General features: G+C 45.0%; 2 protein-coding genes and 1 pseudogene across 5 annotated transcripts in view; all 3 read right to left on the bottom strand.

The window, feature by feature from the left end:
- LOC114205474 (cytochrome P450 2C21) overlaps positions 1 to 16,077 on the bottom strand; it is a 41,936-nt gene extending 25,859 nt beyond the window's left edge. For 2 of the 3 annotated variants that reach the window (XR_015767149.1, XM_028098978.2), the window contains exons 1-2: positions 15,481 to 16,077; positions 12,479 to 12,664 (exon numbers count right to left, since the gene is read on the bottom strand). Coding sequence is in view for 1 of the 3 variants with exons in the window: in XM_028098978.2 (XP_027954779.1) it covers positions 12,479 to 12,544 (66 nt within the window). In the remaining 2 variants the exon portion in view is untranslated. The remainder of the gene's footprint in view (positions 1 to 12,478; positions 12,665 to 15,480) is intronic. The other variant, XM_028098980.2, reaches the window with a different exon arrangement.
- On the bottom strand, positions 5,329 to 5,835 carry LOC114205476 (succinate dehydrogenase cytochrome b560 subunit, mitochondrial pseudogene; annotated as a pseudogene).
- A 2,635-nt stretch (positions 16,078 to 18,712) lies between the features above and the next one.
- The window catches only part of PDLIM1 (PDZ and LIM domain 1), a 46,680-nt gene continuing 40,400 nt past the window's right edge, over positions 18,713 to 24,992 (bottom strand). For both annotated transcript variants that reach the window (XM_028098844.2, XM_088020226.1), the window contains exons 6-7: positions 19,595 to 19,712; positions 18,713 to 19,209 (exon numbers count right to left, since the gene is read on the bottom strand). In XM_028098844.2, coding sequence (XP_027954645.1) covers positions 19,023 to 19,209; positions 19,595 to 19,712 — 305 coding nt within the window. In that variant the 3' untranslated portion in view covers positions 18,713 to 19,022. The remainder of the gene's footprint in view (positions 19,210 to 19,594; positions 19,713 to 24,992) is intronic.

Below are 24,992 nucleotides of genomic sequence, written 5' to 3'. Positions count from 1 at the left end.
TCAAGGACCATGTGCAAAATACAATTATTATTCACATTTTAAAGAAATGGAAGTTAAGGCTCAGAGAGATTTTTTAAATTTGCCCAATGCTGTGAGTTTACAAGTGGATGAGCTGGGGTGCTGACAAAACCTCTTTGAATCCATAGCCCAAAACACAGAAAGGAGCTTCCAGAGGCTGTGTTCTGGTCACCAGCTGTCTCAGGGAAGACAGATTTCAGACAATTCCTTCAAGATTTAGAGAGCTATTGCTATTTAAATAGCTAGAAATAGAGTAGTTATTCACTCACTCAGCGAGCAAATATAATAGAAACTGAAAAGTATGGAATCTTGAGTTATTTCCTAGACTTAAATCCATGTTAGCTTTTAGGAGACTTTTAACATTGTGACGCTGTAAGTCATTAGAACTTTTATGTTTTTTTTTTTTTTAATTGAAAGCAGTTTCATTGACATTAGGGTTTAGCAAAAAATAATTACTAAAAAGGAAACCTGGTCACAATATGGACAGAGAATTCCTTCTTTTGGCAATCTCAACAATCATGTCATGGATCTCATTCCCTTCTGGCAGCCTTCCAGCTTAAAGTCATGGCTGGGTATCCAAGGGACCCTTCCCGTTCAAACCACTTCCTTAAAACATGGCATCTGGGACCATATTTTATTTAGATATAGGGCTGTAACTGCAAACAACTGGAAGGAAAGTAATCATACTTGCCTTGCTTAGGGATTTGTTGATGTTCTTAGTATTTATCTGTAGAACATTTCCAATGATTGGGAGAGGAGTGGGGCCAGGCGGCAGCTTCCCTTTGGCACGGTTACAGTTCCACAGAAAGAAAGGAATCAAACAAGAAAGACCTATCACCAGAACTATGAAGAGATCCATTGCTGTGCTTTCTCTAAATGCAGCTGAAAGCTTGGAATCCAAGAACTTTATAAATACTAATGCAAGCTGATCATCAAACATATACTGTTTTGAACTTTTGGATAAATAATTGTTTTATCTTCAGTGGACTCTGACCCACTGATAAAGATTAAAATAAAACCAGTCACCTCAGTATTGATAAATATCTAGGTTTTCAGTGGCAATCCCAACTAAAAAAATAACACTTCTTCAGAGATGGTCATATTTTAATCGTAAAATTGAAAGCCATCAGATTTTCAAAGAGCTGGAATTCATGATCCTGACCACTGATGAAAGAGAATATCTCATGTCAAAATTTGTCATTATGTGAGCAGAAAAAAGAAGCACTCTGTCAGTGCCTTTTCCCAGAAAATCCACGAAAAGGCCAGAATTAAGAGAAAGAAAGGAGAAGGCAGGGTAAAAAAGGATATGGGGAGCTAGTCACCCCTGGAGCAGAGGAGAGATAACCCAAATCTCTCGACAAAGTCCTTTTCCATGTCAGGAGTTCTGACACAATTAACTGCCAAGAGGGATGCAGGATCAACAGACAGTAGATAGGAGCCAGGAATCTACCAAATCAAGGAGAGAAATCACTCAAACAGTAGAAAGTCCCTTGGCTGCATATCACCCATCCTTCCGCCTGCACATCCATTTCCAGTGAGGGTCCTATAACCAGAGCCTACATTGCTTTTTCTCAATATACTCAATATACTCCAGCTTCAATACTATGAATATTTGAAAGTGTCTAGGAACTCACAGATATGAACAAAATTTCAAGACTCAAAGATATTTGAAGGGGAATCCTTTTACACTGTTGGTGGGAATGCAGCTGGTCCAGCCACTCTGGAAAACAGTATGGAGGTTCCTCAAAAGTTGAAAATAAGGCTACCCTATGACCCAGCAATAGCACTACTGGGTATTTACCCCAAAGATACAGATGTAGCACCCCAATGTTTATAGCAGCAATGTCCACATTAGCCAAACTATGGAACGAGCCCAGATGTCCATCAAGAGATGAATGTATAAAGAAGATGTGGTGTATATACACAATGGAATACTACTCAGTCATCAGAAAAATGAAATCTTGTCACTTGGAATGACGTGGATGGAACTAGAGGGTATTATGCTAAGTGAAATAAGTCAATCAGAGAAAAGACAATTCTCATATGATCTCACTCATATGTGGAATTCAAGAAACAAACAGAGCATCATAGGGGAAGAGAGGAAAAATAAAACAAGACAAAGTCAGAGAGGGAGACAAACTGTAAGAGACTTTTTTTTAAAAAGATTTTTATTTATTTATTTGAGAGAGAGAGAGAGTGAGAGAGAGAGAACCCAAGAGGGGGTAGGGTCAGAGGGAGAAGCAGACTCCCTGCTGAGCAGGGAGCCCGATGCGGGACTCGATCCCAGGACTCCAGGATCATGACCTGAGCCGAAGGCAGTCGCTTAACCAACTGAGCCACCCAGGCGCCCAAGAGACTCTTAATCATAGGAAACAAACTGAGGGTTGCTGGAGGGGAGGGAGGTGGGAGGATGGGGTAACTGGCAGATAGACATTAAGGAGGGCACGTCATGTAGTGAGCACTGGGTATTATATATGACTGATGAATCACTGAGCTCTACCTCTGAAACCTATAATACATTACATGTTAATTGAATTTAAATTTTTTAAAAAATGGAGAAAAAGATATTTGACGAAATCCAACAAGGCATAACATCACACTTAAAAATCAGAACACTAACCCCTGAAGAAGCTAACATCAAGAAAACAGAGAAAATGTTAAAATAAGTTTAACACTGGAGATATAAAAACTGTGCCTTCAGAGAGGTGTTAATATGGTGGAGCAGTAAAGGGACCCTAAGCTTGCCTCATCCCTCAAACACAGCTAGATCAACGTTAAATCATTTTCAACAACTATGAAATTGATCTGAGGATAAAGAAAACAATCTGCACAGTTGGAGGGAGAGAACATGGCAGATGCGAGGCTTATCGTACAACAAACAGATCAAAGCACCCTAGTTAAAAGTCCAAACACTCCTCACTGCCAGGAAGGGGGAACTCTGTAGAGAACTGACCGTTGGGAAAGTACAGCCAAAACCTGATAGCAGAGTGCACACGGCATACACTAGAAAGACTTCCTGAAACTCCAGGCCCTGGACAGTGTATGACCCTTTCTTAATATAGCATTACTCTCAGGAGCAGGAAACACAGTAAGTTTTCATAATACACAAAAGACAGAAACTTAGACATGATGACAAAACAGAGGAATTTTCCCCAAAAGAAAGATCAAGAAAAAAATCTCAGCCAGGGATTTGCTCAAAACAGATAGAAGCAATATATCTGAGCAAGAATTTAGAACAACAGTCCTAAAAATACTAGCTGGGCCTGAAAGAACAGAAGACACCAGAGAAACACTGGCTGTAGAGATAAAAGATGTAAAAACTAGTCAGGCCAAAATAAAAAATGCTATAACTGAGATGCAAAACTGACTAGATATAATCACAATAAGGATGGAAGAAGCAGAGGATCAAATAGGTGATAAAGACAGAAGATAAAAGTTATGGAAAATAATGAAGCTGAAAAGAAGAGGGAAAAACTATGAGATCACAATATAGACTTAAGGAACTTAGGGATTCCACAGAGCACAATATCCATATCATAGGAATCCCAGAAGAAGAGTGGGCTAAGGGGCAAAAGGTTTATTTGAACAAATTACAGCTGAGAACTTCCCTAACCTGGGAAAGGAAGCAGGCATTCAAGTCCAAGAGGCACAGAGAACTACCCTCAAATTCAACAAATATAGGTCAACACAGGGGCGCCTGGGTGGCTCAATCAGTTAAGCGTCTACCTTTGGCTCAGTCATGATCCCGGGGTCCTGGGTTGGAGCACCACGTTGGGCTCCATGCTCAGTGGGGAGTCTGCTTCTCCCTCTCTCTCTGCTCCTCCCCCGCCCCAGCTTATGCTTTCTCAAATTAAAAAAAAACAACTTTTTTTTTTAAAGATTTTATTTATTTGAGAGAGAGAGAATGAGAGAGAGAGAGCACATGAGAGGAGGGAGGGTCAGAGGGAGAAGCAGACTCCCCACTGAGCAGGGAGCCCGATGCGGGACTCGATCCCGGGACTCCAGGATCATGACCTGAGCCGAAGGCAGTCGCTTAACCAACTGAGCCACCCAGGCGCCCTAAAAAAAAAAAACTTAAAAAAAAAAAAACAACAGGTCAACATTGAGACATATCAGAGTGAAACTTGCAAAATACAAAGATAAAGAGAATTCTGAAGGCAGCTAGGGACAAAAGGTCCTTAACCTATAAGGGTAGTAGACACATAAGGTTAGCAGCAGATCTATCCATAGAAACTTGGAAGGTCAGAAAAAAGTGGCATGATATATTCAACGTGCTAAATGGGGAAAATATGCAGTCAAGAATACTTTACCCAAAGAAGACGTGGGGTATACACACACACACACACACACACACACACACACACACACACACACACACAGGAATATTATGCAGCCATCAAAAAATGAAATCTTGCCATTTGCAACGACGTGGAAGGAACTGGAGAGTATGATGCTAAGTGAAATAATTCAATCAGAGAAAGACAATTATCGTATGATCTCACTGTTATGTGGAATTATGCCCCCAACTTGAGAGCAACCAAATATATAAAACAATTATATAAAACAATTACTACCAATCTAAAGAAACTCATAGATAATAATACAATAATAGTAGAGGACTTTAACACCCGCTTCACTGCAATGGGCCGATCATCTAAGCAGAAGATCAACAAGGAAACAAGGGCCATGAATGACACACTGGACCAGATGGACTTACCAGATATGTTCAGAGCATTTCATCCTAAAGCAGCAGAATACACATTCTTTTTGAGTGCACATGGAATATTCTCCAGAATAGATCACACACTGGGTCACAAATCAGGCCTCAACCAGTACAAAAAGACTGAGGTCATACCATGCACACTTTTGGACCACAATCCTATGAAACTTGAAGTCAACCACAAGAAACAATTTGGGAGCCCCACACCCAGTCCCCACAGCACAGGCCACAGAGTCGGCATTGTTTCCACCGTCTCAGAAAGAAGGAGCCAGAAGCTGGCTGTCTGCACAAATGAAGCCCCACTATGAAGAGAGAATGAAGGCTCCTATGCCCAGAGTAGGCTGCAAGCTTGGGGCAGGAAAAGGGAAGTTCTGAGTCATTCCATCTTTAGAAACAAAGGGGAAACTGGACCTTTTTCTATTGCTATGGTTCTATAAGGTCCTTTACTACTACTGAGCTCCAAGGGGATATGCAAACACAAATAATAAATCAATCAGGAGAACTCTACCCTGGCTGGAGAAGAGAGTAACAAACAGGAAGATAGGTCAGTGAATCATTTGTAGGAAGACAATGCTAGGAACTTCAGCTCTTCACATGGCTGCCAGCCCTACAGAGGGCAACACAATAAGAACTAAGACAGCCACTCCAGACTGGTACAGCTGGGGAATCTTCAGGCCTTTCCCTAGGTCCCACATCAAGTGTCAGATTCCATTCCAGATACGATACATGAGAGGGAAGACAAGTGCAAACTTGGCTGTGTAGATCAGTGATGGCCCCAGACACAGGAACTTCACACAGTCCGAATGAATCTCAAAGTTCCCAGGGACCAACAGGGCTGACAAGCCAAAAAGAGACCCCTACACCTAAGGCCACACCAGTACCATGGTGGCAAAGAGACATCACTATGGGAAGAGACCGACTGTAGATAGTGATATGGGGAGACAGAGGATGGCTTAAACAGTATTCTTATTCCTGAACCTTTCCATCTCTTCTTTGGCTGTAGTTCCCAAAGGGATAGCATTTCTGACACAGAGCTGAGGCTTAAGGTGGGCACGGAGGCAATGATGGCCAACGTATCTCGACAAGAACATAGCCATCCTGGGTTCCGGCCTGGATGGCAGTAAAGCTTTTTGAGTCTATATAATCGATAATATTGTAGCAAAGCTTAAAGAAATTAAGTTAGTTTTCATTTTAAAAAGGGGACTAAAATTCTAGATGTTTTCAACAAAATATGTATAGAATGAAGTGAGTTGTCAGCATTCTGAGAGTTGTGTCTTACTCTCACAGTCAAGTTATATGTGGATTTTTGGCTACACAGGGGTTGTCCCCCGCTTGCCCCTGCATTGTTCAGGGGTCAAACTATATGACTTATGAACTCTACACTGGAAAGTATTTCAACTAAATTACATTCTACAAACATCTGTTGAGTAAATACGAGGTACCTTCCGATCTCACCATGACATTAAACAATTTGTTTAAATAGTTACTGAGTTGACAATTTCACAGTGGGTAAATACAAAGGGGAGTTCAGAGAAGTTTGTCCCTTTGTAATCTTTAGAACTCTCCCCCTCCTTCTCCCTCAGCACAGCGTGAACCCCTGGGGGCACATGCTGACATGCTGCAGCTGCTTGTTGACCCAGATCAGGCCCTGTCTTGTCACCAGTCTACACCACCATGTACACCTGCACACCCCTGGCCTAACCCTCATCACCAACCTTCACTGCAGTGTGCCCACCTGCTAGGAGAGTGTGCAGCCCCAGGAGAGCACACCAACAGAAACAGAGTAGAATGGTCTTGGGGGAAGGGGAAATAAGGAGTTGCTATTCAGTGGGCAAAGAGTTTCTGTCATGTAAGATGGAAAGTTCTAGAGATCTGCTGTACAACATTGTAGTTGTACAGTGTATAGTTAGCAATACTGTATTGTGCACCTAAAAATGTGAGGGGAAAGATCTCATATTAAGTGTTCTTACCACAACATAGGAAGGAGGGAAGGAAGGAAGCAGGAGGGAGGGAGGGAGGGAGGAAGAAATTAGCCACAATCAAATGACCAGTTGCAGAAACAAGGGCTGTAGTTATCATGAACAACTACATTTTGTTATGAGCGTGTGTGTTTGTGATCTTTGTTACAGGGTATCAGTGAGAAGAGTAAATAAACATACCCAAGGACTTGACATCTTCTTTTGGCTAAAGGGTTAGTTCATTTTGTTTTTTGGGTTTTTTTTTTTTTAGTACGTACACACGATAGTTGTATCGTGTTAAATAGAAGTATGACTTTGTTATTTATTTGGAGATTAAGTATGATTTAAGGAGATGTATATGGGTGCCAAGTTTATAAGGGGTGGACTGTAATGGTTAGTATTCTGTACCAACTTAGCTAGGCTATAGCACCCAGTTATTTAATCAAATACTAATCTAAATGTTGCTGTAAAGGTATTTTTGGAGATGTGGTTAACATTGACAATCAGCTGACTTTAGGTTGACACATTGATTCACTCTAGACACATAAATTCCCATTGAAGTAAATACTGTAACAATTCATTACCCTTAACAGATGAAAACATGGGATTCCAGAGGCTAACTGATATGCCCAATAGCACATGGATAGTAAGCCCCAGAGTTGGAATCTGAACTGACATACTAGCTCCAGGGTCTGAGCTCTTAACCACCACACTATGCTGCCTCTAACTGAAGTAGGTCTATGTGAACTGATGTGAAACAGTCTCCAAGTTATCCTAGTAACTCAAAAATTGAGGTGCACATCAGGAAGTACATTAGTGCTAACGTGTACGATCAAAAGTATCTAATTTAGTTTGATCATTATTCTCCCTGCGTTTTATGAAGGTGTGCTGCACTGTCTGTTGGTATCCAGGGAGGATTATACATTCTGAAAGCATTCTGACTCCAAACTCTTTGCAGATGATTGGATGTCTCTCTCTCTGGGAAATTTTAAGATTTAATCTAAGCAATCAAAAGTTTTATGATTGTTGTGCCTTAAGATAATTTTTTTTAAAGACTTCATTTATTTATTTGAGAGAGAGCACAAGAGGGAGGAGGGGGAGAGGGAGAAGCAGGCTTCCCGCTGAGGATGGAGCCTGACACGGGGCCTCGATCCCGGGACTCCAGGATCATGACCTGAGCCGAAGGCAGTCGCTTAACCAACTGAGCCACCAAGATGCCCCGAGATAATTTTTCTTTCATTGTGCTATGAGCTTTGTAGATCCCTTCTACCTAGATATCAGTATATGGAAGTTTCTTCTTTGGGGATATTTGGTTTCTTTAGGAAAAAAAATCCTATAGTCTTCTGTTACCTGGCTGCTGGGTTACTGGGAGCAGAATGGAAGAGCTAAGGATCCCAGAAATCAATATGTGGACCATTGCCCAATGCCCAGATTTTCATCCTGGTACCTCATTCTGTCCTTACGATGCCAACTGTCCCAGGTCTGGGGTGTCTGAGGAGTTTTGGTTTCTCTAGAACAACAGGTTTCAACCTGGGGTGATTTTTATCCACCCCCACCCCAAAGGACCATTTGGCAGTGTCTTAAGACATTATTTGTTGACATTAACTTGGGGGGTGCTACTGGCATCTAGAGGGTAGAGGCCAGGAATTCTGTTAGACATACACAATGCACAAAACAGCTCCCCACTACAAATACTAGTCCAAAACACCAACAGCACCCAGAGAATCCCTATTCCAAAGAGTAAACTTCCTATATCCTATGGGAACAAACATCATGTGACTGCAAAGGACAGTGTAAAAACAGACGTGGCAACAGCTATGACTGCAGAATTTCAACACACTGTACTGTTTTTAGCTCCATCTATGCCTTGTCTTCTTTGAGAATTGGTACTTCCAAATCCTGAATCCTGAATCTCTGAAGGATTCTGTGTAAGTAATGTGACTTCCTTCTCACAGGTAAACCTCCTCTGCAGACATTTGGGTTGTAAATTCCTTTGCTCTCCTAAATTAGTTACTATTCCTCCATCTGCTTTTTTGCCTTTCACAAATAGATTGATATCTTTTTTTTTAAAGATTTTTATTATTTTTAAATAATCTCTACACCCAACATAGGGCTGGAACTCACAAACCCGATATCAAGATCAATATCTGAGTAAATATTTTTATTTAAAAATTTTTTTTCTAAGTAAGCTCTGTGGCCAACATGGGGCTTGAACTAGTGACCCTGACATCAAGAGTCACATGTTCCACTGACTGAGCCAGCCAGGTGCCCCTAGATTGAAATCTTTTATTGGCTAATCCTTCTAAGTCCTTTCTTTGAAAATTGGTACTTGTTTTCAAGTCCCTCAGAGTCACCTTAGTTTGGTTTTGGAAGCAGATACAGATGTGTGTATTAACCTCTCATACTTCACCGGCATTCCTTCAAAGATGAGCTTTTATAAAGAACTTACTTGTAGGGGTACCTGGGTGGCTCAGTCGTTAAGCGTCTGCCTTCGGCTCAGGTCATGATCCCAGGGTCCTGGGATCGAGTGCCACTTCGGGCTCCCTGCTCAGTGGGGAGCCTGCTTCTCCCTCTCCCACTCCCCCTGCTTGTGTTCCCTCTCTCGCTGTGCCTCTGTCAAATAAATAAATAAAATCTTTAAAAAAAATTTTCTAAGCAAGCTCTGTGCCCAACATGGAGCCTGAATTCACAACCCTAAGATCAAGAATCCCATGCTGTACCAACCAGGCATCCCCATCTATCTGAGTCAATTTTTTTTTAAGTAGGCTCCATGCCCAGCAGAGCCCAATGTGGGGCTTGAGCTCATCATCCTGAGATCAAGACTAAGATCAACAGTGAGACACTTAACCGACTGAGCCATCCAGGCACCCTATCTGAGTCAATATTTTAATAACATACAAGTAAATTCCTTTTTTTAAAAAAAGATTTTATTTATTTGACAGAGAGCGAGACAGCGAGAGAGGGAACACAAGCAGGGGGAGTGGGAGAGGGAGAAGCAGGCTTCCCGGCTGAGCAGGGAGCCCGAAGTGGCACTCGATCCCAGAACCCTGGGATCATGACCTGAGCCGAAGGCAGACGCTTAACGACTGAGCCACCCAGGTGCCCCTACAAGTAAATTCTTTATAAAAAGTTCATCTTTGAAGGAATGCCGGTGAAGTATGACAGGTTGATATACACATCTGTATCTGCTCCTTCCAACACCACACTAAGATGACTCTGAGGGACTTGAAAACAAGTACCAATTTTCAAAGAAAGGACTTTGGGGAGTGGCGGGCAGAGGGAGAAGCAGGCTCCTGCTGAGCAAGGAGCCCGATGCAGGACTCGATCCCAGGACCCTGGGATCATAACCCAAGACGAAGGCAAACGCTTAACCGACTGAGCCACCAAGGCATCCCAAGAATTTTGTTTTTAATTAAAGATTTTATTTATTTGAGAGAGAGCACAAGCTGGAGGGGAGAGGCAGAGGGAGAGGGAGAAGCAGACTCCCCACTAAGCAGGGAGCCCGATGCAGGGCTCGATCCCAGGACCCTGGGATCATGACTGAAGGCAGATGCTTAACCGACTGAGCCACCCAGGTGCCCCTGGATGCAATTATTTGACAAAATAACTGCCCAACATATGGCCCAACATAGAGAAATAATAGTACAAGTTCCCACTGGATTTATCCATCTGTTCAAGTACATCGGGAGATTCAGTGGTTCTTATACCTGACCTATCAAAATTATGCTAGACTCAAAATAAAATAGTGTTTCCTAGAACCATGAAGTTATATTTAAATATAGTATTGGGAAGATGGCTACCAGTAACCCAGCTGCCAGAGGACTTGGAGCCTCCTGACCCTGGGAGTAATGAAGAGGCTTTATAGCGTCCATGACACCCTTCAAAATGTCTACAAAAAAGCAAGTGGTGAATATAAGTGAATTCTTCCCCGAAAGAACTATGGCCTCCAAAAGGTTAAGAATCATCCCTTAGGGGTAGAAAAAAGGGCAGACACTAGATGAAATTTGCTTCTTCCTACAGCTCCCTAAACCACCTGCTTAACCACAAATCATCACTCCTCATCCAGACCACTTGAAACTGGTGGTTCAGACCAAATTCCACAGAAAATTATTTGAATGTCACTCCGTCTGATCTTCTGGACTCTACCCATTTAGGGTCCTAAGTCTTACCCACTGACCAATTTCTCCATTCCACCCAGTGTTATAGACAGTAGTTGGTTAAAGCAATTGTAATTTCAGAGGAAGAAATGTCCTTTTGTTCTCTGAGAGTACCACTTTTCCAAATGTTCTAGAATCTTCCCTCTTCCCTTTCACTGGAAATGTCACACCTACACTTATGTCTTTATGCCTTTATTTCCTTCCCATGCAATTCTGCCACTTCACCCAACCACCATTTAAATCTGTCACCCAGATCTTTTCCCACTTCTGTTTAACTTCTCAGAACATCTCCCATCACTGAAATTTCTCCCACCATCATCTCCTTCCTTCTAAACTGCTCTCTTCAATTAGGACTCACCGGCAAATCCTCTTAACCCATCCAAAGGCTGCCCAGGTGTCCACCTTCCTAACTAAATCTGATCTATTCCTTCTTTTTAATGTTTTTTTGTCTCCTTTGGCTTCTATGGACCTGCCGAACTGATTATATTCCTAGATCCATGAGAACACAGAAAGGGAGACAATCTTCATGTAATTTTGACTCCTCTATCATCAAACTCCTCTACATTTCCATGGCTGTAATGATTATCCAGACTCTCAGATGCTAGGTCTAGAAATTAGAGCTCTCCAGCAGGGAACCAAACACTCCAGGGAACTCCAGTATAATTTCCCGCAAGTATCACCTGCAATCACATCCTTGTTCTTGCTCAAATTTCCATCTAATCAAATGAAACATTTCTAATTCAGTATTCAGATCACTCCATAAATACCAAACTCCAATTCCGTATCAGTCATAAGCCCAATTTTATTTTTTTAAGATTTTATTTATTTATTTGAGAGAGAGAGAGCACAAGAGGGGAAGAGAGGGAGAAACAGGCTCCCCGCCAAGCAGGGAGCCAGTCAAGGGGCTCAATCCCAGGACCTTGGGATTATGACCTGAGCCAAAGGCAGACGCTTAACCAACTGAGCCACCCAGGCGCCCCTAAAGCCTAATTTTACTAAACTATTTAAAGCCCTCTGCTCCCTCTAGGCCAGTCTCCTTGCCAATCCACTTGTCCAGAGTGGGCATGTCTTCACCCCATCTGAAATTCCCTTCCCCATCCTTCATAGCCTATGTATGCCAGCACTTAAATTTTTTTAAAGTTTACTTATTTATTTGGGGGGAAGGAGGGGCAGAGGGAGAGGGAAAGAGAATCCCAAGCAGACTCTGAGCTGAGCACAGAGCCTGACATGGGGCTCGATCTCATGACCCTGAGATCATGACCTGAGTCAAAACCAACAGTCCCACGCTTAACCAACTGCGCCACCCAGACACCCCTCCGCCATCACTTCTTTTAAGTACAGTGAGATTGCACTATGTTCAATCATCAATTACAGCTTCACCTGAGAGCGTGGTATTTTGTATGTGCTGCTCTTTAAAAATTGCAATTATTTCATCCAAGATGGAAGAATATGTATATTCTGCCTTTCTTCAGTTACACCTTTACCACATACCAAACAGGGACCATATGTTTTATCACTCTCTACCCTTACAAGACTGAAAGTCCCCCATGATGCGTAGTGTAGGTCCCTGCACACAGTACCTGCTGCTGCAAGTGCTTTTCAAGTAGTAGTATTTGCCCACTCACCTCAATGCCACCAGAAAGAACAAAATGATGCACCTCATGGCCCAATTCACACTTGTCCCGCTCCATTTTGACCAGAGAGAGTCAAAGAAGTTCCAGTGATTGTTAGTGTTCATGAATTCTTAGTATTCCTTTACTCTCTCCAAAACAAAAACTATTTAAATCAGCAGTATTGAAAGTATGGCTTTCCTAGACAGAATGGGTAGGAAAGGAGAAAGTATGGTAAGCTTAATAGGGGAAGCCTCATCTACCTAATTAAAAACAACCAGAACAAACTTGTTGAGCACACTTATACCTATGTCAAGTCCTGCATGAGGCTTTGGGATCATAAAGATAAGTATTACATGGTCCCTACATTGGAGGTGAAACTTCTACTACACATATAAAATAATTCTCTATACTGAACTCAGAAAGAGATGGAGAGAAAAACCTGACTATAATTAGAGACAGCAATCATTCCTTACACTCATATTATCATTTTGGTGTTTATAATCAATTCACAATTGATTTTTTAAAACTACATAAAATTATATATTGAAAATATGCCTCAATAAAAGTGGCTACATAAAAAAGATTTTCAGACATTCCAAAATGAAGTAAATTCATCACAGCACCCACACTGATTATGACTAAAATAAACTGTTCACGCTGAAGGAAAATGCTCCCAGATGGAAGCATGGATCTGTAGGAAGGAATGAAGACCACTGGAAAGGGTCATGTGTGGGAATTACTTACATAAAATTGTTTAGAATATCATAGACTAGTTTTTAAATCTCCTTTAAAGACTATTGTTGGGCTTAAACATAGGTAGAAATAAAATATATGATAACAATATAAAAGATGGGAGGCAGGAAACGGAAGTAAGCTACCGTAAGGTTTCTACACCATGCTTGATATAGTACAATATTACTTAAACATGGATCACATTAAGTTGATGCTGTAAATTATAAACCACTAAAAAACAACAACAGAAAAAATAGAGCTAATGAATAATTAAGATCAAATGGAACCATAAAAAATAAACAATTGATCCAAAAGAATGCAGGTTATTTTTTTTTTAAGATTTTACTTACTTACTTACGTACTTATTTATTTATGAGAGATACAGAAAGAGAATGCACACAAGCAGGGTGAGTGGCAGAGGGAGAGGGAGAAGCAGGCTCCCCACCGAGCAGGGAGCTCCACGTGGGGCTCAATCCCAGGACCCTGAGATCATGACCCGAGCTGAAGGCAGAATCTTCAACCAACTGAGCCACCCAGGTGCCCCTAGGATGCAGGCTGAACAAGAAAACAACAAAAATGACTCTGAGAAAACCAGTAGCAGGATGCCATTTACCCAATGACATCAAAAATTAAATGAAATAGAAATGGTCAAAACCCAAAAGTAGAGATTGTCAGACTGAATGAAAAAGCAAGACTCAAACAAGGGTTTTCTTCAGAAAACCAACTCTAAATATAAAGACACAGAAAAATTAAAAGGATGTAATATTCAAACACTGATCAAAGAAAGCTGGGCTGGCTATTTTAATGTCAAAGTAGATTTCAGAACAGGGAATACTACCAGAGATAAAGATGTTCATTTCATAATCACAAAGGAGTTACACCTCATTACAAAATAAAAGAATCTTAAATGTATAAACACCTAAAACACAGCTTTAAAAGATGTAAAACAAAACTGATAGAACTGAAAGAACAAGACAAATTCATGATTACAGCTAGAGATTTCAAGTGTCCACTCTCAGTAAATGATTGAACAAGCAGACAGAAAATCAGACAGAAGACTTGAGCCTAATTACTTTGAACCTATTGACCAACTTGACCTAACTAATTTAGTCTCCTAAACAGCAGAATACACATTCTCTTAAAGTACATACAAGTACGTTCACCAGTACAGACCACGATCTGGAAGAAAAAAGAAACTGACAGTTGGTCACTTGAAAAGGATTTAATTCTAATTCGAGTGGAATTGAATTGGATATCAGTAACAGAAAGATAGCTGGAAAACCACCAAATATTTAGATATTAAACACAATGCTCCTGAATATTCCAGGGGTCAGAGAAGAAATCACAGGAGAAACTGAAAAACTATTTTGAAATGAATGAAAATGAAAACACAGCGTATCAAACTTGTGGCATGTGGGCCAAAGGAGTGTTTACAGGGAAATATATGCCTCTAAATGCTTGTATTAGAAAAGAAAAAAGTCTCAAACCAATGACCTAAATGTCCACCTCAAAATAACTAGAAAAAGATCAAACTAACCCAAGGCAAAGAGAAAGAAGGAAATAATAAAGATGACTACAGAAGTCAAACAGAAGCCAGAAAGAAGACTCATCAAGAGGACAGGACACAAGTGACAATGCAGGGTCCCCACATCAGGAGGAGTGAGTGAGTTGGCTGAAGTTCTCGCAGCGAGGAGTGGTGGAACTGGTTGCCCTGAGGAAAAAAGCTCAGTTCCTTTCAGAGTGGGATGAACCCAGGGGCGTGGAAGTCTGGCTGAGGCAGGTCTCTCCTCATCAGAGTCCCCAGGCATTCAGATCCTTCTCAGGAGGGACGACTCTCCCATGGCAGACAGGTATAGTGGGGAGAAGAGGGGACAGCAGTAAAAACAGGATTCCAGTGTGCCCAACACACTGGAGCACAAAAATAACATGGCATCTCCTCAGCCGTAAGATGAAGCCCAGAGCCTGGATTCATTCTGCTCGTGGCTCGTTGTGCTTCAGTCTCTCTACTGCCCTTGGCCTTTGCCTATCTGCACCACCAATGACAGCAGGAAGGGGATGGATGGGCTCAAATCAAATCAAGGGCGTGCTGAGGGACAAACCAACAAAGGCCCACCACAAGATAATTTACCCAGCTCTCAGCTATACGGTACACACATGACAGGAAGCAGCTAGATCTGCGCTCCTGTAACACAGACCAAGGCAAGAAGGCACAGATTATTTTATTTATCAGAGTTTAATGGCCCACACTGTACTCTTCCCTCCCACGGCTAGGCTCTGCTCACCTGTGTTTCAGCGAGGAGTGACCACACGCCAGGCCTTGAACAGTAGCCTCTGACCACGAGCAGACCAGTCGCCTTTCTCCTCAGACTCCAGGATCTCCTGCAGAAGCTGGAATGAGGTAGACTACTTTTTGTTTAAACTCCTGTTGCTCCCGTAGCTCTCATACACGTCAGATTCTTGGCCTATGCCAAGGTTGCCAAGAGGGTAATGCTTTAATCTGTGAAGAGCGTATGGAAAGTCACCATGTGTCAGAAGTTAGAAACAATTCACCATGCATCTCCCTTCAGAGAACATTCAACACAAATCTCAGGATATATACATGTAATCACGATGGAGGAAACCCTCTCTTAATTCAACAGATGTTTCTGCCAAGGTTTTGAGGCATATTTACCACCAAATCTGGCTGTTGCTTCAATGCAGTGTGTGTGTTCGGCTGAATAGTTTCAGCAATTCAAGTCCTTGTTGGCTTAATCCCACTGGACAAAGACACTCTAATTCTTTTCAAATTGATTCGACGACATGGCATCAGGAGAATATTTAGAGGGAGGAGGGCAGTCAGCCCCAACCTAACCACTGCAACAAATCCCCTCATGCTCTCAGTCCTTGGCCACAGGCGTTCTTTTTTTTATATATAGTTTTTTTTATTATCTTAGTCACCATACATTACATCATTAGTTTTTGATGTAGTGTTCCATGATTCATTGTTTTCGTACAACACCCAGTGCTCCATGCAGTACGTGCCCTCTTTAATACCCATCACCGGGCTAACCCATCCCCCCACCCCCCTCCCCTCTTGAACCCTCAGATTGTTTCTCAGAGTCCATGGTCTCTCATGGTTCGTCTCTCCCTCTGATTCCCCCCCCTTCATTTTTCCCTTCCTTCTCCTAATGTCCTCTGTGCTATTCTTTATGTTCCACAAATAAGTGAAACCATGTGGTAATTCTTTCTCTGCTTGACTTATTTCACTTAGCATAATCTCCTCCAGTCCCATCCATGTTGATGCAAATGTTGGGTATTCATCCTTTCTGATGGCTGAGTAATACTCCATTGTACATATGGACCACATCTTCTTTATCCATTCATCTGCTGAAGGGCATGTCGGCTCTTTCCATAGTTTGGCTATTGTGGACATTGCTGCTATGAACATTGGGGTGCATATGGCCCTTCTTTTCACTACATCTGTGTCTTTGGAGTAAATACCCAGTCTTGCAATTGCTCGGTCATAGGGTAGCTCCATTTTTAACTTTTTGAGGAACCTCCATACTGTTTTCCAAAGTGACTGCACCCACAGGCATTCTTCCAGAGCAGAAACCACAATGTTCCCTGTAAATTCCAGTGCATGCTCGTTCATGACCCTATACATTCTAATTCTCATTCGCACCAAGTCCCTGGTTCCCCACCTATGAAATCGCCTGTTAGGAGGGTTTCTGATGCTCGCAGAGCAATACAATAAATGCATTTTGTAATCTGTAAAGTGCCATCAATGTAAGGGACCATCACACTGGATATACTTTCTAGATGCTACTCTTTCCTTGAGAGCAGAGCTCTTGGAGGTGGACGAGGGGGGCAGGTGAAGGAGCCAACCTTCAGCTCATGCCCAAGGGACTGGGGATACCAGACCACACCTGCCACACTTTCTCCTCCCATTCTGAGCTCCCAGCTTAGGACAATGGGGCTGGCAGAGTTGAGAGGTCTCCTGCTCTAGGGGCCCATTACTGGGGGAGAAGCTCTTTGTTGTCTGGTCAAGGAAGGAGACAGGAGGGCAGCCTACGTCGGTCTGCTCTACGTTAAAAGTCTATCTCAAACCCAGTGACTGCCCCGCTCCCGCCTCCACCGCCCTGTACCAGCCTTTCCATTTCTTACCTGGGCCAGGGCAGCAGTCCTACCTGATCTGTGTCCACTCTTGTCCCCGATGGTGAGGTTTTGACATGGCATAAAAATCAGTTATTTGAATGGGTAAGTCAGTTTAAGGTATGTCCCTGTGAAAAAACCCTCCAAATAAATCCCATCTCAGGAAAAAACAAAAAAAAAAAATTCCGAAGTTTCTGTCATGGTTGTCACAAATTGGTTTTCCCAGGAAGCAAACTGTGACCCGGGGCTAGTGAGAGGCAAGTTTAGGAGGGGTGCCCTTGGGACCATGACCTGGGGTGGGGGTTGGGGAGGGAGGGAGGGAAGCAGAATTGGGCGGGGAGAGAAGTTGGCTATGAGCAATACAGCTTTAAGGGAGGCCTCAGAGGACGCCTACAAAGCTGTCCAGGGCTGGGGCAGGGGGCCAGGCCCAGATATGCTCACCTCCGCAGGCACTGGACCACCTGGGAAAGGGGCCGTGCGCCAGCTCTCTTCAGGGCAGACACTCCCTGGGAGGGTTGACGGACAGGGCCCTCCACTGGCAACTCTCCGGGCAGCTCGGGGGCCAAGTCCTTGGGTTCTGAAGGGGTATCTGAGTGACGTAGCAAGTGTCAACACTGCGGGAGTCTTCATGCGACTTCTGAAGGCAGCCCCACCCTGATCTGGTGGGCCGGCTTTTCCTGTGGGAAGCTTAGATGAGGAAGGTCACTAGAAGAGGAAGGTCACAACAGCCCCTGCGCCTGAGGTTGGTAACTCAGGCTCATTATCTCCAGTCTCTACCACACATTCTGGATTCCCCTCACCCTCACCCAGCGCCTCTGCGTATCTGAGCCTTCCCTGATGGTATGACCCAGAGCCACATCCCTGCAGGTCCCATGTCCTTCTCGGACTGTGGCTGCTGAACATGTCTAGTTGCCGTCAAAATTCCACAAGGGACTACCAAGAGGTGTCTGAGTTTAGCACCTAGGTGATGCCCATCCTGAGCGTGCTTCCCTTCACAGAGCAGAGGGGCTGTCGTGGCAGCTAGCAGCCTGGAGAGAGACTCGTTAGGGAATATCTGAAGGCCCAACTGGGAAAGCTCTCCATCTCTTGTTTGGGAAGCATTCATTTCCTCAGAGGAGTCCCAGAAGAGAAGACATCATTTCGTTACAACATAACGAGGTTGATCTTACATTAGCATCAGAGGAAGAGAATTTGGAGCAAACTTCAAAGGAAGGTGAGAACATGGCTCATTCAGATGTCAATCTTCTCACACATGGAGGAGAAGGCCTGCAAATCTCAGAGAAGTGGGGAACCCAAAACAAGAGGAGAGGCCTCAGAAATCTCATCTGGCCTGAGACAGGAACGAGGATGCACGGTGAAATGAGAGAGAGACACCACACTGCCTTGGAGTCTATGCATTTATTGAGTAAAACCAAACTCAATGTCAGACATACTCAATTCGGTTTGGTTCAAATGTGGCTGAGGTCCATTTGCAGCAGAGATGAACTGAGGTAAAGAGAAGACCCAGGGATGCTGGCAAGGGGACATGGAACAGAACAATCCTCTGTTAATTGTAAAAGCAGGCGTCACGCAGCCAGTGAGTCAGTTAGCAGAGGCAGGGAGACGTGGTGTTTAATGAGCAGGGGTAAAACCAAAGTCAGCAAGAACTTTCAGGAGAGGAGAGGGCCAGAGTGTGGAGAGGAGACCTGCGGGGTCACTTGGGGAACACAGTGACCACGTCGTAGCCCTCAGGGGGTGTGACCCGCTCCCGGGCATGCTTTTCACAGTAGATTTGATCCTCCACAAAGAAGTGGCCCTTCTGTTTCAGGTTGGTGCCACAGTCAGTGCACACGTAACACTCAGGGTGACGGTGGCGGTCCCGCAACTTCACGAACACGCCGCTGCAGGAGGGAGGCAGGAAAGGGCTCCGTTAGTGACAAGCACCTGAAGGAGGCACCACAGCCGGGGGGGTCCTTCCACGAGGCCCATCAAAGGGCGGATCAGGGCCTCGGAACCGGCCACACGCATTACTCATGAAGCCCTCCCTCTTCAACAGAGAGGCCCTTTCTCTGGTTTGACATTAGTCACGCCCTAAGGGTTCCGCGGCCAAGGAAAACCTTCACACCTGGCTCTGGACATAAAGGCCCACTTGGCCTCTCAGCTCCATTTTCCAGGCAGGAATTCTTCCCCATCACACCCCAAATGGGCAAACTCTGGCACTTTCCACAGCTGCATGGTTTACCCCACCTGGGGGGCCTCCGACACCGGGGCGAGGCAGATACTCACACAATGCCGGTGCCACATTTGTCACACATGGGCAACTTCTGGGCGTTTCCAATCGATGCAGCCACTTTGGTGACCGGAGCCTTGACACTTCTGAAACCTGAGGGCTTGTTAGGATCCCCTATAATGAGGAAAACACTTGGGTTGGCCAGGAAGGGTGGGGTTGCAGAAGTTTCATTTAGCTTTTTCAGAGTTGCTTATACGTAGTACCAGAAAGTTCCTGGAATCAAACGGACCCGACTCTGCTGTGTGATCCTGGAAAAGTTACTTAACCTCTCTGGTCCTCAGTTTCCTTTTCTATAAAACAGGAGCTCATTTCCCCCTTCACCATGGTACAAAAAGATAAAAAAAAAAAAAATACACACAAAGCCCTCCCACAGTACCTGGCACCAAGTCGGCCCTCAAAACACAAATTACATTTCATTCTGATTAGATGCATGCACATACGGATATGGGAACTTCAAGATGACTTCTACAGATGGAATAAATAAAGACGCTACCCGATCATCAAAAGGTAGTGTATTCAGATGCTGAAAGAAACCCACATCACAAGAAATACAAAACCATCACAGCAGAGCACCTACAGGCAGCCGGATAAAACCCACCTGCTACAGAGCAGAGCAAGCGACCTCCCTGCAGTCAGCCGTGTCTGCAGCAGATAAGCTGCTGGCTGAAGGGCCGCGCGGTCCAGCACGTCTTCAGAGCACTCAATCGTGGGAGCTCGTTAACAGCGGCCAAAATGACTATTACTGCGTCTATTTGGCCGGTCAGCGGTCTTGTTGTCAGCTGGGACTGGATTGCAAATTCCTGCAGCGCCAGGACCCTGTGTTATACACTTTGCGACATGCCACAGAGCCTCGCATGGAGCTGAGCATATACCAGAGCCTCCATAAACGCACGGAAATGAACGGTGAAATGCCTTGACAAAGGCTTGGATGGTCCCCAGCTCGGCCCGGCATGCTGTGGCCAAGAAGCCAGGGAAGTCTCTACACCCGTGGTTCTGAGCTGGCATGGGGGAGATGGGCCAGGCCCCAGGAGAGACTCCCTAAAATTCACAGACCAGGCTCTTCCCCAGAGCTGCTAACGGAGCATCTCTAGAGGCAGGGGCCCCAGGAGATCCTACTCTATGTCCCCAATTAAAACCCACTTCTTCAGACTAAAAGCAGCTGTTCTCAGATTTTACTGTGTGTCGGAATGACGTGGAGGGCTGACTCCAGTGCAGCTCACTGGGCCTCACCACCAATTTCTACTTCAGTGGGCCTGGGGTAGGGCCCGTGAAGTTGCATTTCTAGTAAGTTCTCAGGTGCTGCTCAGGTGACTGGTCCGGGAACCACGCTCTGGGAACCACTGGACAAGAGCGGTTTCCTGCGTAAGGTGAAGGGCTGGGGAGAGTCGTGCTGTAACCGCAGCCAGGCTGGCCAGTCCCGGGGCTGACCAACCAGGGCCCTGGTTCTCTTGTCCTTCTAGAAAATGGGTCCCCCTATGCCGACTGGTGCTTCCGAACCAGAACTTGAGATGAATCCAAATAAGGAGCCCTGATAGGTGGCTAGGATGGTGGACTGTGTATTTTGTCCACGACTGTGCGTCCCCTCCCTACCCTTGCCATGCATCCCAGTAGGTCAGCGATTCTCTACTGGGGGTGATTTTGTCCCCGGGGGGGAAGAGTTTGGGTTGTCGCAACTGGAGAGCAGTGCTTCTGGGCTCCACTGGGGAGAGGACTTATCTGGCCCCATCAAGCTGGGAAACCCTATTCTTGATGGAGCATACGCCCCACGCCACAGACTTTGGGTTTGGCCCCATGACTTGCGTTGGCCAATGGCATGGGAGCAGATGTGAGCCTTGTTCTGGCAGAGGCATGAGGAGCACTTGTGTGGTTTGGTCCTGTCCCCATGGGCTTCCGACCCGTGTCTTAGCAGCAAGGCCCCAAGAGTGACGCCTCCCTGTGCTGGGCTCCTGGCATGGGAAGACTCACGGAGCCAGGCCCAGCCCCACCATACCGGGCCAACCCACAGCCCGACCAGCAGCCCTCATGGAACACGAACAAAAAGTGCATTCTGCAGCCCACTGTGGGCTGACGCCAGGGGCCAGCCTGGGAGATTCTGGTGCCTTATGGAGAACAGCAAGAGGGAATATTTAAAAAGCAGCCTGTTTAAATGGCCCTAACATGGGGTGTGGACAGCGTGGCCTCTCAGCGTTCCCCCATCAGTGCACTAGGGAATTGATGGACACAGATGTCCGTCTGGCGGCACATGAGAGGAGCAGGGGTTAGGAGGCCCCAGGGTTTCCACTGTTTCTAGCTATAAGCTCCACGATTAGGCTTGGGGGAAGGCTTGGTGCTGCCCGGTTAGCTGCCGTGGTGCTTTGGTCACCCCAAGTCCAAGTCCCTTTTTGCCTTCCCAAAACTTCCTTCCTTCCTTGGCCCCAGTCTCAACTTGGTTCATTACAAACTTTTTTTTTTTTTGCATTAATTGTGATTTTTAAAAAACACTGCAATGAAGTATCATTTTTGTCTTGATTGTTGAGTTTTTGGTGCCCCCTTAAATCTGTACCCAAGGGCAAATGCTTCCCTCCTGTCACCCTAATCCTGGCTCCCTACAGGAATCTCAGAAGGGCCTGGGTGGCCAGCTTCATGCCTCTAAGCATCCTCAACAGGCTCCCTCCTCATGTGCGGTTCCTGCTGCTGCAGACACCCAGACTGCCTGCCCTGAGAAAGAAGGAAACGCGGCAACTCTGTGGCATCTCTGCGTACCCAGATGGCTTGGAAGGGAAACTGATTGCCCAGGGAACCAGCTGGGTGAGGTTGTGGTCTCAGGTGATGGGGCTGTTTTTCACAATTCATTTGACCAGCAGAAAATTTATAGGTTGCATTTGCAAGAGGGCAGGAGAGAAGGAAGGAGGAATAGGAGAGCCCCACTTGGCAGGAGAATCCACATCCTTTCTCCAAACAAAGAGAAGTAACTGGATGAAACTGGGCCTGGGGCAGGGACAGGGGTCACCTAGTTAGCTCAGTCAGTAGAGCATGAGACTCTTGACCTTAACATCATGAGTTCAAGCCCCAGGTTGAGCGCAGACAAGATTTAAGAGAGAGAGAGAGAGAGAGAGAAATGGGCACAGCATGGGAGGAGACAGCCCTGTGCAGGACTAAGCCGGCGCTGTGTTCAGCCCTGCAGCGCCACCTGCTGGCTCCATTTTCTTCTCTCCCTTACAGCCAACACCGCAATCTCAAAGAAATGTCATTTTGTCCTTCTCAACAAGCTTACAGTAAAAATATTAGGGCCCTTTGGGCTCTGGGAAGCTATAAAAATTTCCAAATTTCTCTTTTTCCAGTGAAACTTGCATGTCAAAGCTTTCTGGGAAAAAAGTAAAAATGGGTTCAGTAAGGCACAGCTTTTTTTCTGTCTGCTTCACTGCTCGGCAACCTTCCAGAGCTCCACATTACCAAAGAACCAAATTCATGGTCCTCAAGCACCTGGTGGTCCTCCATGGTCTGACTCCAGACCATGTGAGGATTCTCTGCAACCCTGCACACCCTGATACTTCCTGAGAAAGTCTCCAGCTTTCTCATCTCAGAGCCCCCAGCGTCCACTGTTTTCTCAGTCCTTGATGCTTCCTTCAAGTCTCCTCTCATTAAAATTCCCCTTAAATGGCCAGATGGATGATAAACAAGATGTGCTATAGACACACTGTAGAATCTTCAGCCTTAAAAAGGAAGGGAATGCTGACACCTGCTACAATATGGATGAACCTTCAGGACATTATGCAAAGTGAAACATACCAGTCACAAAAGACAAATGCTGTATGATTCCATTCACAGGAAGTGCTTGAAGCAGTCACATTCATGGAAACAGAAAGTAGAGTGGTGGTTTCCACGGGCTGGGGGAGGGGGCTATGAGGAGCTAGTGATGAATGGGTACAGAGCTTCAGTTCTGTAAGAGGGAGTTCTGCGGGTGGGTGGTGCTCATGGTTGCACAATGGTACGGATGTAGCTGATGCCACCAAACTGTGCACTTGAATATGGTTAAGACAGTATATCTTATGTTAGCAGTAGTTCACCACAACTCAAAAATAAAGAATAAAAAGCCTCCTTGTTCCCTGCAAATCTAGAATTTGATCCAGAGTAAGATGAAGTTTGAGAAACCTAGGACCCTTTCTCCTAGTCCAGAGGCTGAATTTCACCCAAAAGGAGAAGACCCACATTGAATCTTTTGGAGGTTTATCACCAAACCCTGCTGCAGCCAAGCCTCCCATGTGGGGCCTCACCGTCAGTGGGCCTGGCACTTTATGTGCACCATTTCCCTTAATGCTCCAAACCATCTGTGAAGGGCGCCTGGGTGGTTCAGTCACAGTTAAGCATCTGCCTTCGACTCAGGTCATGATCCCAGGGTCCTGGGATGGAGTCCCACATCAGGCTCCCTGCTCAGCGGGGAGTCTGCTTCTCCCTCTCCCTCTGCCCCTCCTCCCTGCTCATTCTCTCTCTTTCTAATAAATCTTTTTTTTTTAAAAAGTAGCCATTATTAGCCTCCCTGGACATGTGCAGAAACTAGGGCTTAGAGAGATGGGCAACCCGCTTGTGTTCTCCAGGTGGGTCACAGGCAGATCCTGGATGTCAGTGCTGCGAGGGCAGTGCTACTTTATGAACCTGAGGCCTTCTCAAATGACAATAGCCCTCACTGAGTGCTTTACGATGTACCAGACACTGCCCTGAACTTTGACCATTACATCTCAAATAAAAACAGGCGTGTGAGCTCCTTGGCCCAAGAGCCTTTTGCATGCAGATGTATGAACTGGAACTTACACTGTTTCATTCTGTAAAAATTTACTGCAACTACATATTAAGAGATATGGAAGAGACTATAAGATCCATTATCTCCCTTCTTTTTAGCAAAATTTTCTTTGGAGCAAGAAGATATCCATCCCAGGGAGGACAGAACTGTAATTCTCAGACTCTCCTGCAACTGGATGTGGCCATGTGACTAAATTCTGGTCAAATTAAATGGAATGCTAGGGTGGGAGTTCTGGGAAAGAAAAAGCTGGCTGGTCTGAAACGAGTCCCCATTCAGCCCTTCTTCCTTCCTGGTGCCTGGATGTGGTCATGATGGCTGGAGCACCAGCTGCCAACTAGAGCCATGAGGTAACCTTGAGAATGGAAGCCACAGGCTTGGTAGATGGAGCACAAGATGGAAGGAGTTCAGATCTTGATGAGCATGGAACTGCCACCTCAGGGCAGCTTGATGAGCCCGGGCTGTAGGTCCTTCTCTGTGACACGAGGGTATTTGACTAGATGAGTTCTGCCGTGTCTATGTCCTAATTTGGGCAGGAATGGACTGACTTTTCCTCTCTTAATTGAAGGGTTTTGCACCCACTTACTCAGAGTAGATAAGTTGTGGTTTCTCACATGTTT

Source organism: Eumetopias jubatus, unplaced genomic scaffold (genome assembly GCF_037043125.1).
Source record: "Eumetopias jubatus isolate StellerSeaLion01/CBP00866 unplaced genomic scaffold, mEumJub1_p1.0 scaffold_17, whole genome shotgun sequence".
NCBI lineage: Eukaryota > Metazoa > Chordata > Mammalia > Carnivora > Otariidae > Eumetopias > Eumetopias jubatus.
This window is presented reverse-complemented; position numbering and strand designations above follow the sequence as displayed.